Raw genomic sequence first — 17,681 nt, 5'->3', positions numbered from 1 at the left:
TGTACATGAAAAAAATAAGACATCCCCAAAAGTAAGCCCTAGTGCGTTTTTTAGACTCAAAATTAATAGAAGACACTGTCTTATTTTCAGGGAAACACGGTATCAAGTAAAAAGATATCATTTAAGAAAATGAAATTTTGACCTGAATATTCAACGCACCTCCTGGATTTAACTAATATTCCCCCCCCCCCCCTTCTACAAAACCATAGCACGGTTTTCAGCGCCGGCCACGGCGGTAACAGTTCTGATGCTTAAAGAATTCCTATGAGCATCGGAGTCATGGCTGGCGCTAAAAACCATGGCTGACGCTAAAAACCATGCTACAGTTTTGTAAAAGGGGTGGGGTGGGGTTATGTTATATGATAAGGTATTGAATATATTGATGGGTATTGAATATATTTCGTACATATTGATTGTATGTTTTAGAAAACAGGTCTGCTATACTTTTCCAATGATAAAAAAATACAGCAAAAAAAATCACTAGGAAGATTAAGCTTCCTGAAAAATGCCTCAGGTCTGCAGGAATAGTAAACAGAGAAATAAAATGCAATAATCTCTCAAGCTTCTGCCGAACTGAATTGCTGAGAAACAAATCAAGTCAGGGATTACTTGAAGACACGAAAGAAAAGCTGAGATGGCAGTGAGAGAATATTCTCACACAAATGAACTAACTGCCCTTTGTATAACATAAACAATGAGAAAACAAGGTTAGATAGAAATTGATTTTTCACATTTAACTGGTTTATAGTCGTGTGTAGACGCCAGAGGGAAATATAGAACTCAAAAGCATTCTCAATAAATGAATTTTTTCCCCCATTCTGTGCCTGTAGAAGGCAAACTTTTTTGGCATACGGACCCTCGGCATCCTTTTACAAAGCAGCTTTAGATGGAAAAAATTAAGGTGTGGTAATTTCAAAGCCTCTGTGTTAATTGTTTGGGGGGGGGTGCCCAGCATCTTTCTGTGTACAGTGGTGCCTCGCATAACGAACGCCTCGCACAACGAACGCTGCACACAACGAACTTCATGTCTTGATTCACACAACGAACTTCGTTTCACACAACGAACTTCGTTTCACACAACGAACTTCACACAACGAACTTCGTTTCACACAACGAACTTCACACAACGAACTTCGTTTCACACAACGAACTTCGTTTCACACAACGAACTTCGTTTCACACAACGAACTTCACACAACGAACTTAGTTTCACACAACGAACTTCGTTTCACACAACGAACTTCACACAACGAACTTCGTTTCACACAACGAACTTCGTTTCACACAACGAACTTCACACAACGAACTTCGTTTCACACAACGAACTTCGTTTCACACAACGAACTTCGTTTCACACAACGAACTTCACACAACGAACTTCGTTTCACACAACGAAGTCGCCCGAGCTGCCGATGTATTGCATCCTTCCGCGCAGGCACTGCAGGCAGTCGTTAGTCACTGCGCTTAACTTAAGCACGTATCGCGGCAATCGTTCTTCATTATGAATTAAATCACGCACGCACGTATCACGGCAGTCGTCCTTTTAAGATAAACTCAATATTTTTAATATATCATGGCTTCTAAAAAAAGCAGGAAGGTGATTTCTGTTGAAATGAAACGGGAAATAATTAGAAGGAGTGAATGTGGGGTAAAACAGTGTGACCTCGTCAAAGAGTTTGGCCTCAGCAAGACCACCATTTTCACCATTTTGACAAATTTATCTTTTTTTATGTCATCTTAGCATATTTTATGCTGCAGAACGAATTATTTTTTTTAACATGTATTGTTATGGGAAAACGCGTTTCACATAACGAACTTTTCGCATAACAAACTTGCTCCTGGAACGAATTAAGTTCGTTGTGTGAGGCACCACTGTAGTTAGAGGCCTGCAAAAAAAAGTGGTGGGCTTGTTATTTATTTATTTCTTCATATATTTAGCTCACTCTCCTGATAATGCCCTGAACAGGTTACAAAAATTATATACACAATAAAATAATAAGTATACTGGAACACGAGGCTATAAGGGGATGGAACTGAGTGGTAATAGCCGTAGGAGTCCCCAGGAAGTCAGCCCAGGATGAGGTGGAAGTCACAGAAGGAAGCCCATAGGCTGAAGCCCTAAGAACTGTGTGGGGGAAGGGACGCAGAGACAGGCAGGTTCACCCCCCAGGTAGGGTTTCCCCGGACATATCCGGGGGTCAGGACGGCTTTTCAAAACCCAGTACTTTGTAGGACAATGAAGCCATTGTGACATCACTGCTGAGGTTGGTTCTTATTGGTGGAATGAGGCATTCTGACATCACAGTACCAGGCTGAAACTTTTCACACTATTCAATTTTCTATACTGTTCTCCCAGAGGAAGCTCAGAACGGTTTACTTGAATTTATTCAGATACTCAAGCATTTTTCCCTGTCTGTCCTGGCGGGCTCCCAAGCTACCTGGGGGCAGTGGGGGATTAAGTGACTTGCCCAGAGTACGAAGGAGCAGTGTGGGGTTTGAACCCACACCTCAAGCTGCTGAGACTAGGCCGCACTCTCCTCCTAAGCAGTCATCCTGCCTATTAATGTCATGTCTTCTCCTGAAAAGGACCTTTTAGCTTTAATTGCCCCTTTTACCTCACCAATAAACCACGCTGGCAACCAAAATGGTGTTTTTTAAAAAAAAATGTCTGAGCTTCATGCTACCTTTTGAACTTTGTATCTGTTCCCAATTCATTTTCGCATTTTCTCTCAGGGCTCCTTTTACTAAGCCGCGTTAGGGCTCTAACGCGCAGAATAGCGTGCATTGCATTGCCCCGCGCGCTAGACCTTAACGCCAGCATTGAGCTGGCATTAGTTCTAGAAGTGTAGCGCGGGGTAATTTCTTGCATGCGCTAAAAACGCTAGCCTTAGGGCTCCTTTTACGAAGCCGCATTAGCGGCTTTATTGCACGCACCTTTTTAGCGCGCGCTAACCCCTGCGCTAGCCGAAAAACTACCACCTGCTCAAGAGGAGGTGGTAGCGGCTAGCGCGGTGGCAAATTAGCGTGCGCTATTACACACGTTAAACCTCTAACGCGACTTCGTAAAAGGAGTCCTTAGTCTTCTTACAGCAGTTTTTTCTTAGGGATTACAAATTTGATCATATCATTTATTGTATTTGTTTATTTATAAAACCTAATGCCCATCTGCAAATCTGGGTGGTTAAGGAAAAAATATACATAATCCAATAGCAAAAAAAAAAAAAAATTAACACAAAAAACATAAGGCAAACAAATTAGAATAATATCATATTGGGTCGTGATTAGAGAATGACACGGGGACCGTTTACCACGGTAAACTGTGGTCACCGTAGTAAATCCGCAGGAATGGAGACATTTGCAACTGGTTTACTGCGGGAATGGGGACAAGACTTTTCACCACCCCATGGAAATGGTGAAAAGTCTTGCTCCTGTAGTAAAAAAATTGCACCCGTGTCAGACTCGGCATCTCCTCCCTAGCTTTTCTTGGGCCTATTTTACCTTCAGGAGCCAGCCAAGCCACGATGAAGACAGAAGGAACCCAAAACCAAAGCCTGTGACCAATGTGATTTGAAGAATAAAATTACCAGACAACAAAAGGTAGAAAAAAAAATACATTTTTTTATTTTATGATTAGAATATTTCAGATTTGAAATATGTATCCTGCTAGAGCTGGTATTAGACATAACTGGGAAATACAAAGCCAAGGCTGTGCTTCTTTAGCTTCCAGCTGGCTTAGGGCTCTCTCTCTGACCGGGGGCAGTTGGCCTAGTTGCTCTCCCCTAACACTATTCCTTCCATGTGTGACTGAAGTATTCTGTTAGCTTGATTTTTCTATGTAGCATTCTGTAGTAAGTTGGTTTGTTCAGCTTTCACAATAGTGGAGGGGATATTTGTGAAAGGGAGGGGGAGACAGGGGTTTTGTTGATCCTTGCTCTGTATTATTTGTATTTATAAAATAACAACTGTACAGAATATTGTCTCTTTTTATACTTTAATAAAATAAGTTCATTATAAAATCATAACTATTCGAGGCTTGTGCGGGTGGGATCTGATGGTTTGCAGGACGGGGACGGGGACCGAGCTTGCGTGACGGGGACTGAGCTCGCAGGGATGGGGCAGGGATGTGGACTGAGCTCATGGGGACGGGGCAGGGACGGGGACTGAGCTCGCAGGGACAAGGACGAGCTCACAGGTTCAGGGCGGGAACCGTGATAAATTTTTTTCCCCGTGTCATTCTCTAGTCATGATTACTTTTTTTTCGAGAAGCTCCACCAATTACCCCTTGAATTATATCCAGCATGCCAATAAGGAATAAGGGGTCATTTTACTAAGGTGCGCTAACCAATTTAGCGCATGCTAATGGATTTTGTGTGCGCTAATTGATTTAGTGCACGCTAAATGCTAAGGCACCCATTATATCCTACGGACGCCGTAGCATTTAGTGTGCGTGAAATCAATTTGCATACTTAGTAAAATCAATTAGTGCCTTAGTAAAAGACCCCTAAATCTAAAATAATAGTAGTATATATATATATGGGGTTATTTATTCTTTTTAATTTTGGGAGGTATTTGGTAACACTTCCTGAAAGCTGTAGTGAATGGTGTAACAAGAATAAGGCCCTCTTTTACAAAGGCGCGCTACGCGTTATAGCGTGGATTTAAAGTGCACTAAATCAAAGCATGCGCTAACCGCTAACCACGTCCATAGGATACCATGTACACGTTAGTGTTTAGCGCATGCTAATATTTAGCATGGGCTAAAAAGCTTAGCGCACCTTTGTAAAAGAGGAGGGGGGGGGGAAAGTTGCTGCATTCATGATACTGGCTAGCGTCTGTGGGCTCCTTTTACTACGCCGCGTTAGCGGCTTTAGCGCGCATGACTTTTAATCCTACGCTAACCCCTAGGCTAGCCAAAAAACTACCGCCTGCTCAAGAGGAGGCGGTAGCGGCTAGCGTGGCCGGCGGTTTAGCGCACGCTATTACGTGCGTTAAACCGCTAACGCGCCTTCGTACAAGGAGCCCTGTATTTCTTGATTCCTTTTTTTATACTTTTAAAAGGCATTTCAATAAAGATGATTGTTCAAAAAAAGTTCATTACCTTGGTCCTGGTAATTGTTTCTTAATTAAATATAAGCGTAATTAATAGCAAACAGAAAGTAACAACTATAACACATTGCGTAGCCTAGATACATACCCATGTAATATTTCTGACTAATGGTTTAATTCCCTGTATCCTTCCATTGATGTGTGAAAAGATATGATTTTTCTTTTGCTTCCAAACAGATTGGCAAACATGAAATAAAGTAGGTGTTTCTAATCCTTCATAGGTCTTCCTATCGCACATTAAAAAAAATATATATACCGTATTTGCCGGCGTATAAGACGACTTTTCAGTACCTTAAAATCCTCCCCAAAGTCGGGGGTCATCTTATACGCCGGGTACTGTTTACATCACAGTTCTTCAACCGGTGCCGGTCCGCAGAAAATTCCTGCCAGTCCGCACAGGACCGGCGAGATGGACCCGTTAAAATTTCTGCCCCGATGGTGTTTGCAGAAATCTTCTGTTCCTCCCAGCCTCGGGCGATCAAGACAGGCGGTCATTCCCTCTGTGAGTCTCGCCTATGCGGAAACAGGAAGTTGAAACAAAATAGGCGGGACTCAGAGAGGGAAGGTCCCGACGTTTGCAGCCTGTCTTGATCGCTGCCCCTGCTGAGTCGCCGAAGAGGGCCGCGGGGAAAGTGCAGGCAGAGAGAAGATGGTCAGCGTGCGCGGGGAGGTCAGCGTGTTGATTGGGGCCATCAGCAGCGTTTGTGCTGAGTCTGCCCACGTGCAGGATGTGGCGGGTAGGGGCCTCCGACTCGTCTTGGGCGGCTGGGCCTGCGGTGCAAAGCTGTTTTTGCCGGCTTGGGGGGGGGGGTCGCGAATCGGAAGAAGGGGTAGTCTTATACGGCGAGTATATAACAAACTCTATATTTTAACTGTAAAAGTTGGGGGGGGGTCGTCTTATACGCCCAGTCATCTTATACGCCGGCAAATACGGTATATATCTTTTCCCTGCAGTCTCTCTACGCCATTGACACCTTAAGATTGCAGATGGAAGAGGAATGCCAATTATTCATATTCTCGTTAAAGTCACTCTCGCTAGGGCTTCAAATCATACAGGGCATCTCTGTGCTATTTAATGTTCGTCAAACTCTGCTGCCATGCTGTGTTTTATTATCCAAATGCCCGGAGCACACAAATGCTTTCAAAACAAACCTTAATGCAACAGTTTAGAAAGGAAAAGGAAGCCCAGTGTACTCTGGAGAAATTGTTCTTTTTTTTTAATGGTGTAGTGGCTGCTCGGTATGCAGTTCCGACAGCTGAAAGCCGCTGGTTACTTGTAGAATCCTATAGGTTGCCAGATAAGCTACAATCAGGTCCATTGACCTCAGCGGTGGTACAATGAGTCACAGGAGCCGACCGCACTAAATCTACAGGATGAAGATAGATGGAAAGCCATGGTACTCCATTAATACTGGGAAATAATGGGTCAGTACTGAAATGCTATGGTCAGTGTATTTTTTTAAAAAATAACTAAGGTGGTCCATGGTATTTTCTATAAACTAAAACTACTCAGATGTGTGAGAAATTATTTCTTTCTTGAACATTTAAAATTACTCACCTAAGCTATGGTGTTATTTTCTTAGGATTATTGTAACCTTTTATACTTAGGTTGTACTGAAAATTCCCTCACTCGTCTGCAAGTTCTCCAAAACAGTGATCGGATTATCTTTCCTGTTTTTCGTATGGAACTATCTATTCCACCTTTGGTGAAACTTCACTGGCTGCCTATCTGTGCCATGGTTTTTGAATAATATACGGTTTGATATCAAATTACTGCTACTATTTATCACTTATATAGCTCTGAAAGGGGGACTCAGTGCTGTACATTATGACATTTAGTAGATGGTCCCTGCTCAGAAGAGCTTACAATCTAACTTTGACAAACACACATGACAGATACTGTAGGGTATTTTTTTTACAAAAAGACACATGCTTCAATTACATCCAAATGCTCACCCAGTACTTGATAATTATTCAGTAAAACAAGGAGAAAAGACCTCAGTGTCTAATAGGGGTGCTATACGATTGCTACCCAAATAGACATACTGATCTCAAAGTACACCCTTTGAGACGAGCAGACACATCACCGGTCAAAAACTCCAAGATAAGTGGAAAAATTCAAAGAATATCATGCACTGTTATGTTATTTCATCAAAAACAATCACACTTATCTTTAAAATGTAGAAATCTCAGTAATCTTCAAAGTGGTACTGGGATGTAGAATAGAGAGCTGCACGGGAACGGGGACGACGGGAATCCCGCGGGTTCCCCCTTCGGATCATGGGGATCCTGTGGGGAAGCCCCCTAGGGATCCCAGGGATCCCGTGGGGACGCCCCCTAGGGTCGCAGGGATCCCGTAGGGACGCCTCCTAGGGTCGCGGGGATCCCTTGGGGATGCCTCCTAGGGTTGTGGGGTTCCTGCGGGGTTGGATGCGAGGCTCATCTTCTCCCTACCTGCCCTGCCGCAGCACACAGCCGATCCGAACAGAAGTCTTCCACGATGTCAGCGCTGACGTTGGAGGGAGGGCTTAAGCAAAGCCCTCCCTCCCTCCAACATCAGCGCTGACATCGGGAAGACTTCCAGTCGGCTGTGTGGTGCGGCAGGGCAGTTAGGGAAAAGGCAGTGGCGTACCAAGGGGGGGCAGGGAGGGCGGTCCGCCCTGGGTGCAGCTGGCCAGGTCCCCTTATCTTTGTGGCGCTTTCCCCGACCGACCGACAACAGGCCTGGTCCCCGTGAGGAATCCCACCCGTCCCCGCAAGGAATCCCTCCATCCCCACCCGTCCCCGCGAGGAATCCCCTCCGTACCCACCCATCCCTATAAACTTCAGAAATAGTTATTTCATTTAATTATGCTACTGAATTAAAGACTCTGGTAGAAACCCTTTTACAAAGTATGTATTCTTCCCAATTAATATTTCCAAATTAATAAAGTCTTTTTGCTTATTTGTAAATGGGTTTCTACCAGAGCCTTTAATTCAGTAGCATAATTAAATGAAATAACTATTTCTGAAGTTTATAGGGACGGGTGGGGACAGAAGGGATTCCTCGCGGGGATGGGTGTGGACGGAGGGGATTCCTTGCAGGGACAGGTGGGGACAGAGGGATTCCTCACGGGGATAGGTGGGGATGGGTGGGATTCCTCATGGGGACGGGTGGGATTTTGGCAGGGACGGGTGGAATTTCTGTCCCCGCGCAACTCTCTAATGTAGAAGCGGGCCCAAACCCGCACAGTGGAGCGTGAACCAACCTCACAGCGGCTACAAACTTATCACCGCTGCATAAACTCCACAGTTTCCAACAGGGTTCTCTGTTTCGCGACAGAGCTTCATCAGGGAATTGCTGCAGATGAAAAAAAGAAAAAAAAAAATGTTTCAATAATTAAACATAAATTCAACACTCAAAAAAACCAAACAAACTTGGCTCAGCTCACAGCGTAAGTAAACTCGCTTCACCTCCTATTGCAAAATGGCCCCTCAGCGTTCACTGACTTAAGGCATCGAACAGACATCACGTGAAACATGCGATGACGTCACCTGATTTCAAAAACTACAACTAGGTAGCTTTGATATCCAAACAATGTCATTCAAAAAAAGTTCAGTCAAAAACATGCTCTCCATTCTATGCAGCTATTTAATTCCACGGGAATACAGGTTTTTAGCTCAAAAATCCAGCGTTGTTCTCTACATAGGAAGAGTTGTTTAAAATCGAGCAGAAGGGTCCACCTGCTCTAAAACCCAGCAGCGCAAATCTCGAAAGTTGTGATGGAAATCCAAACAGTGTTGCATCAACAGAGCTTCCACTCGTTCTCTAACCAAACAAGATCTATGTTTGGGCGTAGTATTAAAATTAGGATGAAGTTAAAAGGTGCAGTTTGCTGTGTGCTATTTTTTTTTTATAAGGTTCTGCACCAAACTCTCATAAGAACATAAGAACATAAAAATTGCCGCTGCTGGGTCAGACCAGTGGTCCATCCTGCCCAGCAGTCTGCTCACGTGGCGGCCCTCTGGTCAAAGACCAGCGCCCTAACTGAGACTAGCCCTACCAGTGTACTTTATGGTTCAACAGGAACTTGTCTAACTTTGGCTTGAATCCCTGAAGGGTGTTTTCCCCTATGACAGACTCCGGAAGATTGTTCCAGCTTTCTACCACTCTCTGGGTGAAGAAGAACTTCCTTACGTCCATACGGAATCTATCCACTTTCAACTTTAGAGAGTGCCCTATCATGCTCCCTTTCTTGGAGAGGGTGAACAACCTGCCTTATCTACTAAGTCTATTCCCTTCAGTACCTTCGATCATGTCCCCTCTCAATCTCCTCTGTTCGAGGGAGAAGAGGCCCAGTTTCTTTAATCTTTCGCTGTACGGCAACTCATCTGGCCCCTTAACCATCTTAGTCACTCTTCTCTGGACTCTTTCGAGTAATACCGTGTCCTTCTTCATGTACGGCGACCAGTGCTGGACGCAGTACTCCAGGTGAGGGCCCGATACAGCGGCATGATAATCCTCTCCGATCTGTTCGTGATCCCCTTCTTTATCATTCCCAGCATTCTGTTCGCACATTGCGCAGACGGCTTCATCGACTTGTCGATCAGAACTCCCAAGTCTCTTTCCTGGGAGGTTTCTCCAAATACCGCCCCGGACATCCTGTATTTGTGCATGAGATTTTTGTTACCGACATGCATCACTTTACACTTATCCAAGTTGAACTTCATAGCAAGTATCTGAAAGCGGCCGTGTCAGGGGCATTCCAGAACATTCAGCAGAATTATAGAATTTGGCTTAAGCATGCTTAGTTTAGGCTCCAAACAATCAGATGCCTTACCCTACTTATTAATATTTTAAATTTGATATTTGTATAAATAAGCTTCAACGTGCAAGGTTTATGCAGTTCACTTAGCCACTCAGTGCACTTATCCACATTGAACCACATCATCAGCTCAAGCGGTTCAGACAAAAAATGTGTGCTCAAAAGTGCTTTAAATTATATTTTCTTTCATTTTATAATTATTTTTTGTATAATTAATATATTTAATTAACTTTGTCAAATTTGTCCAAAAAACATATCTTAAAAACTTCCTCCTTCGATATGATCATGTTTCATATCCTGCATCAGAAAGTTGGGGATCCAACCCCCCTATAAAATCTCTTGCAACTTGATTGAATTAATAAACCCATAAACCAAGCCCTAGGAAAACTTTCCAATGAAATTAATTGAATTAATATAACCAAGATCATAAAACTCATTCTTGCACAGCTTCATGGGGAGCCTAAATGACACAAGCTATGCTCGGCAAGCTCCGTTAATCACATACTCTATACTCAACCTGAACAGTTTACCATCATATAACTACAACTGCCTAAATCCTCCCACTCATACATTAGTATTCATAAGAATAAAATTGCTCATCCACAATAAACTTTGCTCTCTTGACTGTTATTAGCATTATCTTCATATGTGGGCATATCACAGTCAGCATTGATTGGTTTCAATTCCAATTATTCAGGTCCATCCCAAACACCTGGGAATCAGAGGTATTAATGCAAAATTTATGCTATGTGGGATAGTTTTGTTGGGTTTTTTTTGTAAAAATGATGAGGTTATTATTTTATTTTATTTTTTTAATTTCCAAGTACTTTGAAAGTCCAATCAGTACTGGTCCAAGAGCTCCAGCCACAACTGGCATTTACCATTACTTTTTTGATCCAAAGTTTTCCACGTCAGTTCTTAAATCACAGCATGTTGTTTGGGGGTGGGGGGGGCTGGTTTTCAATTCTAGTATGAGACTGTTTATAAAGAGCAAAATTACAGAGCATATAAGATAAGCATGGATTAAGGAGGCAAAGCCAACATGGATTTAGTTAAAGGAAGTCTTACCTCTCCAGTCTATTACATTTCTTCAAAGGGGTGAATAAACATGTGGATAAAGGCGAACTGGTTGGGATTGTGTATCTGGATTCTCAAAAGGCATTTGACAAAGTACCTCATTAAAGACTCCTAAGGAAATTAGAAAGTCGTGGAATAGTAGTTAATCTTCTATTGCGGATTAAGAACTGGTTAAAAGATAAAAAAAACCCAGAGAGTAGGGTTAAATAGTCAATGTTCAAAATGGAGAAGGGTAGATAGTGGGGTTCCACAGAAGTCTGTGAGCACAGTGTTGAGAACAGTGGAGACTGCGTGTATACGGACCTTCCCGTTGCTGACTTTTTGACCCTGCATTTGTTTTCAGCAAAGTGTCCCCTGAAGAAGGCGTCTTCTAAACGCCGAAACTGGAATCCTTGTTGGGACCTTTTTGTTTCAAATAAAGACTCTATTATTGGTTGAAAAGACATCCCCCTTGCCTTTTCTTGTTGTTGTAGATGACGTTTAATGTCAATAAGTGCAAAGTATTGCATGGGAAAGAGGAACCCAAACTACAGATACTTAAATCAAGTTTCCACATTAGGAGTCATTGCCCAGGAAAAGGATCTAGATGTCATCGTTGACATCGTTGAAGTTACGTTGAAACTCTGCAGAATGTTAGGAATTATCAGGAAAGGAATGGAAACCAGAGAGTTTAAGTTTCATTAAAATTTGATATATTCGCTTATCAATAAATTTCTGGGCAAAATACAGGTATTAAAAAAAAAAAAAAAAAAATACAGATTAAAACAAGTATATAAATAAACCTCAAATATGGGATAGCAAACATACTGGAACATGAAGAGAAAATAGGGAAGAAATAAAGGAGTCCTTAGGTGCGGTAGCCGATTTAACACGCGCTAAATGCTAACGCGTCCATGATATTCTATGGATGTGTTAGCTTTCAGCGCGCGCTGAATCGGCTACCACACCTTAGTAAAAAATGGGGACAATCATTATAGGACAGAGATCCAAGTAAGGTTACAATAGCTAGAAAAGGGTTAGAGTTAAATGTTATAATTACACTTTCCCCTCCGTATTCGTGAATTCCGTATCTACGGATTCGCTTATTCGCGGTTTTAAATCAAAAAATACATTTTAATTTTTTGGGCTATTTTAAGCCCTGTAAGGCCCCCCCTCCCCCCCTTAAGCCTTACCTGGTGGTCTAGCAGGTTTTCTGGGCAGGAGCGATCTTCCCACACTCCTGCCCCATGCAGGTCACTCACAGGAAATGGCTCGAGAGACTACGGGAGCTCAAGGCAGCCATTTCCTGTGATCGATCTGCACGGGGCAGGAGCGTGGGAAGATTGTTTCTGCCCCAAAAACCCACTAGACCACCAGGTAAGGCTTAAGGGGGGCTTTCAGGGCTTAAAATAGCCGGGGGAAGCAGGGGTTAGGGGCAGAACCGGCCCGAATATTATTTGCATTTTTTTAATATTCGCGGGCTGGCTCTGTCCCTTTTTTTTTTTTTTTTTAAATTGTTCAAGTAAGTTTATTGGTTGCATCTCAATGTCTAGATCTGCTGCCCATGAAAAGACCTATAAATAGTGTACAGGTTTTTAACTGAAAAGTAAGTTGCACCCTCAGGGCAATGTTTAGAGTACTCTAAGCTTTATATAGAAAACATAAGATCTGACTTTTTATTTTGCTGGAAATGTTCATCATCTTACATGATTTCTATAAGAGACCTTTAGTGCACCTGTCAGTATTTATTATTTTTATATGTCCAACTCATTACAACCCTCGTTGTTGGAAAGCCTGGCTGTAGAGTCTTTTGGCATAAAGAAAAAGGATGCAGGAAGCGTTGCAATGAAAGTTACACTCAGAATCTGCAACCGCAAAAGTTACTCCGCATTGGACCCCTCCATTTGGCAGATTCATGTTTCAGTCTAAAAATGTCACTTTAGAGGATCGAGCTTCTTGTGTCTTCTCAGGTTTGGTGAAGCTTCAGGATTATTCATCGTTGAAAAGTCATGCAAAATCATGGTGGATGTCCGTGCAAATCCATTTTTCTGTTCTGAGAGACGGGTTAGGAGGTCTTGTTTTTGCCGCCCCCATTTCCTTGCAGTTTCTTCTAACTGCAATTCCAGCATCTCAACACGTGCCTGTGCTTTTTCTAGTTTTGCAAGCAGATTTAGTTTTTCAGAGTCTGACAATGAATCTTGGGGCATGCCATGCTGCTGCAGGATGATTGGTGCCTGCTGGAACCGCAGCTTGTCCATTTCTCCTCGGAGTCTTGCGTTTTCAGCTACCAAAGTGGACATAACTTCCTTCTGAACAGGATCATTTTCACCACCTGGGAATTTCTTTATTTCTTTCCCTCTGTAATGATCCTTTAGTTTATTGTTCAGTATTCCCTCCATCGTTTCAATGACCTTCTCTTGCTGCCGAATGGTTTCTTCCATAGACTTGGTCTTGCCTATTTTATCTTGGTATTTCTTCAGAACAGCTTGCTGCTGCTGGTGGGCCTTCTGCAGTAGAACCAACTCTTTCTCCCGATCATTCTTCCGAATCATCTCGTTCTGGAGCTGGCTCTGTCCCTAATCCCCGCAAATACAGAGGAGGAAGTGTACAGTTTATTATTCTTGATATATCTTTAAAACCAAATTCATTCAGCAGTTTGAATAGTACAAAAAAACATAAAACCCCAGAAAAAAACTTCATAAATAAAAGAACAGACCCCACCTAAAGCCCATCTCATAAATACATACCCTTAAAAAAGTTTCAGTCTGTTCATTCTCTGCTTTCACAGATTTTATCACTCATCGCCTCAGCCATTTACGTATTTCACTTCATCCCAAAAGCCATCTGAAAATAGTACGCTTTCCAATGTTTTCTGAACTGAACTACAGAGTTCTTCCCATAACTCCTGGGGAAGAATGTTCCACAAAATTGGAACTAAATAGTGAAAGGAAGTATTACGAGTACCAGTGAGCTTTTTTATTTTTTTTTACTGCTGGCATCTGGAGCAGAGAAGCCTGACTTGAATGAAATGTACGAGGAGGAATATAAGGTTTAATCAATTTAGCTAATCAACTTGGTAATACATAAGAACATAAGAAGTTGCCCCCGCTGAGCCAGACCAGAGGTCCATCCTGCCCAGCGCTCCGCTCCCATGGCGGCCCATCAGGCCTAGTGCCTGAACAGTGATCCCTGATTAATTTTATAATTTTACCTCTAATCCCATCCCTATAATCTACCTCTACTCTTATCTGTACCCCTCAATCCCTTTGTCTTTCAAGTACCTATCCAAAGCTTCTTTGAACCCCTGTAGCGTGCTCCTGTTTATCACATCCTCCGGCAGCGCGTTCCATGTATCCACCACCCTCTGTGTGAAAAAGAACTTCCTAGCGTTTGTTCTAAACTTCTCCCCTTTCAATTTCTCTGAGTGCCCCCTTGTACTTATTGATCCCCTTAATTTGAAAAATCTGTCCCTGTCTATTTTTTCTATGCCCTTCATGATCTTGAAGGTTTCTATCATGTCTCCTCTAAGTCTCCGCTTTTCCAGGGAGAAAAGCCCCCAGCTTTTTCGGTCTGTCAGTATATGAGAGGTCCTCCATGCCCTTTATTAGCTTAGTTGCTCTTCTCTGAATCTGAAACCGTATACGATAACATACTGGAAGTCAATGGTTTTCAATAAATAATGGTGTGGCATGCTCTTATCTACTATAAGGCCTTTGTATCGCTTCATGGTGGAATCATACCTTGAACACTTTGTGCAATTCTGGTCACGGCATCTTAAAAAACAAAACAAAAGATATAGCAGAATTAGAAAAGGTATAGAGAAGAGCGACAAAATGGTAAAGGGGAGGGATGATTTCCTATGAAGAAAGGCTTGGAGAAGAGAAGGTTCAGAGGAGATATGATAGAGGTCTATAAAATACTGAGTTGAGTGAAATGGGTAGATGTGAATCACTTGTGTACTCTTTCCAAAAATACACATACTAAGAGCTCCTTTTACTAAGCTGTGATAGCGTTTTTAGCACACGCAGGATTTTAGCGCGTGCTAAACCCGTGCTACGCGGCTAGAACTAACACCAGCTCAATGCTGGCATTAAGGTCTAGCGTGCGCTAAAAACCACTATCTCAGCTTAGTAAAAGGGGCCCTAAGACTGAATGAAGCTACTAAGTAGTATACTTAAATATACATTACCAAAGAAAATATTTCTTCACTCAACGTGTGGTTAAATTGGAATTTTCTGAAATTCAGAGAATGCGTCGAAAGCAGTTAACAGGGTTTAAATAACGTTTGGATAATTTCCCAAAAGAAAAGTCCATAAGCCATTAGTAAGATGGACTTGGAAAAAATCCACTGCTTATTCCTAGGATAAACAGTATGAAATCTGTTTTACTTTTGGGGTTATTGCCAGGTACTTGTGTCCTGGGTTGACCGACCACTGTTGAAACAAGATACTAGGCTTGATGGAACTTCAGTCTGTCCCAATATAGAAATTCTTATATTCTTATCTAGAAACCATTTTTCTTTCAGGAATGTAGTTCTCCAAAGACCCCTGACTACGACCCTGATTCTATAATGCTCTGCATCCAAATCAAATAGCGTACAATTTCATCATGTATTTTTAATGAGAATAACTAATGGGTAGACTGGATGGATGGTTCAGGTCTTTGTCTGCTGTCATTTACTATGTTACTATGTCATATTAATTCAAAAGGAGACATTGCTATTAGAGGGGCATGGAAGTGGCGTAGTATGGGTAGGAGGCACCTGGGGTGGTGGCATCCCTCGCACACAAACCCTGCGCCCCCTGTGCCCTCCTCTCCATGCCCCCACTCCTTCCCGCTCCCTATTCCACACTTGCGCTTCCCCCGTACCTCTTAATCCTCACTAGTGCGAGTGGCATCTGCAAGCATGCTCGCACCAGCGTTGGATTTCCCTCTGATGTCACTTCCTGACCCCCCTGACCTGAAAGTAATTCAGAGGGGAACCAGGCTGGCGTGAGCAACAGACAGAAGTTGCTCGCTCTGGCGAAGATAATATGGAGGTACGGGGTGGGGGGGAGGGATAGCGTGAAGGTTGCATGGTGTGGCAGGGCGGGGCAGATAAGTGCCAGCGCCACCCCCCCCCCTTTCTATGCCACTGGGGCATGGGCATGTCAGGGGCATCCCAAAAAGTTGTGCACGTTGTTGCAGAATAGTGGGTCACCATGCGGCACTTCGATGCCAGAATTAAGTTACACCAAGTTTCAGCAGGCGTAAGTCTGTCGCTCAAAGTTATGACACAGGAATTGGGGATAAGCAGAATTCTATAAAGAATATGCATCCTTTATAGAATCACATTTGGCACCTATCTTTTCCCGTGGCCCGACAAATGCACGCTAGACAATGGTGCGCTCCGTGCAGCGGATACTATTTTGTTTTTTTGAGAGTTACAAAGTAACTCATCTAAACCTTACCCTAACACTAGCACAATTGATGGGCCACCATTGTCCTGCGCGCACTTGTCAGTGCACACATTTGACAGGGCGCGATTGACGGGGCGCAATTGTCCTGCGCTCATTTGGCGGTGCACCATCTTTTCCAACTCCCATGTACGAGCATTTAATCCTCATCTAAACCTTACCCTAACACTAGCGCAATTGACGGGTCGCCATTGTCCTGCATGCACTTGTCGGTGCACGCATTTGACAGGGCGCGATTGATGGGGCGCAATTGTCGTGCGCTCATTTGGCGGTGCACCATCTTTTCCAGCTCCCATGTATGAGCATTTAATCCTCATCTAAACCTTACCCTAACACTAGCGCAATTGACGGGTCGCCATTGTCCTGCATGCACTTGTCGGTGCACGCATTTGACAGGGCGCGATTGACGGGGCGCAATTGCCCTGTGCTCATTTGGCGGTGCACCATCTTTTCCAGCTCCCATGTACGAGCATTTAATCCTCATCTAAACCTTACCCTAACACTAGCGCAATTGACGGGCCGCCATTGTCCTGCGCGCACTTGTCGGTGCACGCATTTGACAGGGCGCGATTGACGGGGCGCAATTGCCCTGCGCTCATTTGGCGGTGCACCATCTTTTCCAGCTCCCATGTACGAGCATTTAATCCTCATCTAAACCTTACCCTAACACTAGCGCAATTGACGGGTCGCCATTGTCCTGCACGCACTTGTCGGTGCACACATTTGACAGGGCGCGATTGACGGGGCACAATTGTCCTGCGCTCATTTGGCGGTGCACCATCTTTTCCAGCTCCCATGTATGAGCATTTAATCCTCATCTAAACCTTATCCTAACACTAGCGCAATTGACGGGCCGCCATTGTCCTGCGCGCACTTGTCAGTGCACGCATTTGACAGGGCGCAATTGACGGGCCGCCATTGTCCTGCGCGCACTTGTCGGTGCACGCATTTGACAGGGCGCGATTGAAGGGGCGCAATTGCCCTGCGCTCATTTGGCGGTGCACCATCTTTTCCAGCTCCCATGTATGAGCACTGTTTATAGAATCCAGCCTTTTATGTATGCACTAGAAGTCAGCTAGTCTAATTTCTGGTTGGAACAGTTATTCCATTGTAATTTTGATGTGAAACACAATATTACAACAATACTGGGTCATTTGTTTGCTTAGGAGCCTATTTACCAAGCTGCCTTAGTTGTTAACGTTGCAATTATCAGGCATTAACATGCACCAGGCTAACTATTAGCTCTAGGTTGGAGAAC

At 43.5% G+C, this 17,681-nt stretch overlaps 1 protein-coding gene across 1 annotated transcript; it reads right to left on the bottom strand.

The window, feature by feature from the left end:
* Positions 1 to 12,620: 12,620 nt before the first annotated feature.
* Positions 12,621 to 17,220, bottom strand: LOC117362342 (coiled-coil domain-containing protein 33-like). The gene is made up of 2 exons (XM_033948579.1): positions 17,131 to 17,220; positions 12,621 to 13,543 (listed from the first exon to the last, which is right to left on the bottom strand). Exons 1-2 carry the CDS (start codon positions 17,218 to 17,220, stop codon positions 12,902 to 12,904), a joined length of 732 nt encoding a protein of 243 aa, XP_033804470.1. The 3' UTR covers positions 12,621 to 12,901.
* Between the last annotated feature and the right edge of the window lie 461 nt (positions 17,221 to 17,681).

Source organism: Geotrypetes seraphini, chromosome 6, assembly GCF_902459505.1.
Source record: "Geotrypetes seraphini chromosome 6, aGeoSer1.1, whole genome shotgun sequence".
Taxonomy (NCBI): Eukaryota; Metazoa; Chordata; class Amphibia; order Gymnophiona; family Dermophiidae; genus Geotrypetes; species Geotrypetes seraphini.
Note: the sequence above shows the minus strand (reverse complement) of the source record. Positions and strands in the feature narration are given on the sequence as shown.

Coding starts and splice junctions, on each gene's coding strand:
- LOC117362342 (XM_033948579.1), bottom strand. CDS start 17,220: ATGGGAGCTGGAAAAGATGGTGCACCGCCAAATGAGCGCAGGACAATT. Junction 13,544..17,130: donor TCAAATGTGTGCACCGACAA/GTGCGTGCAGGA, acceptor TGCGGGGATTAG/GGACAGAGCCAGCTCCAGAA.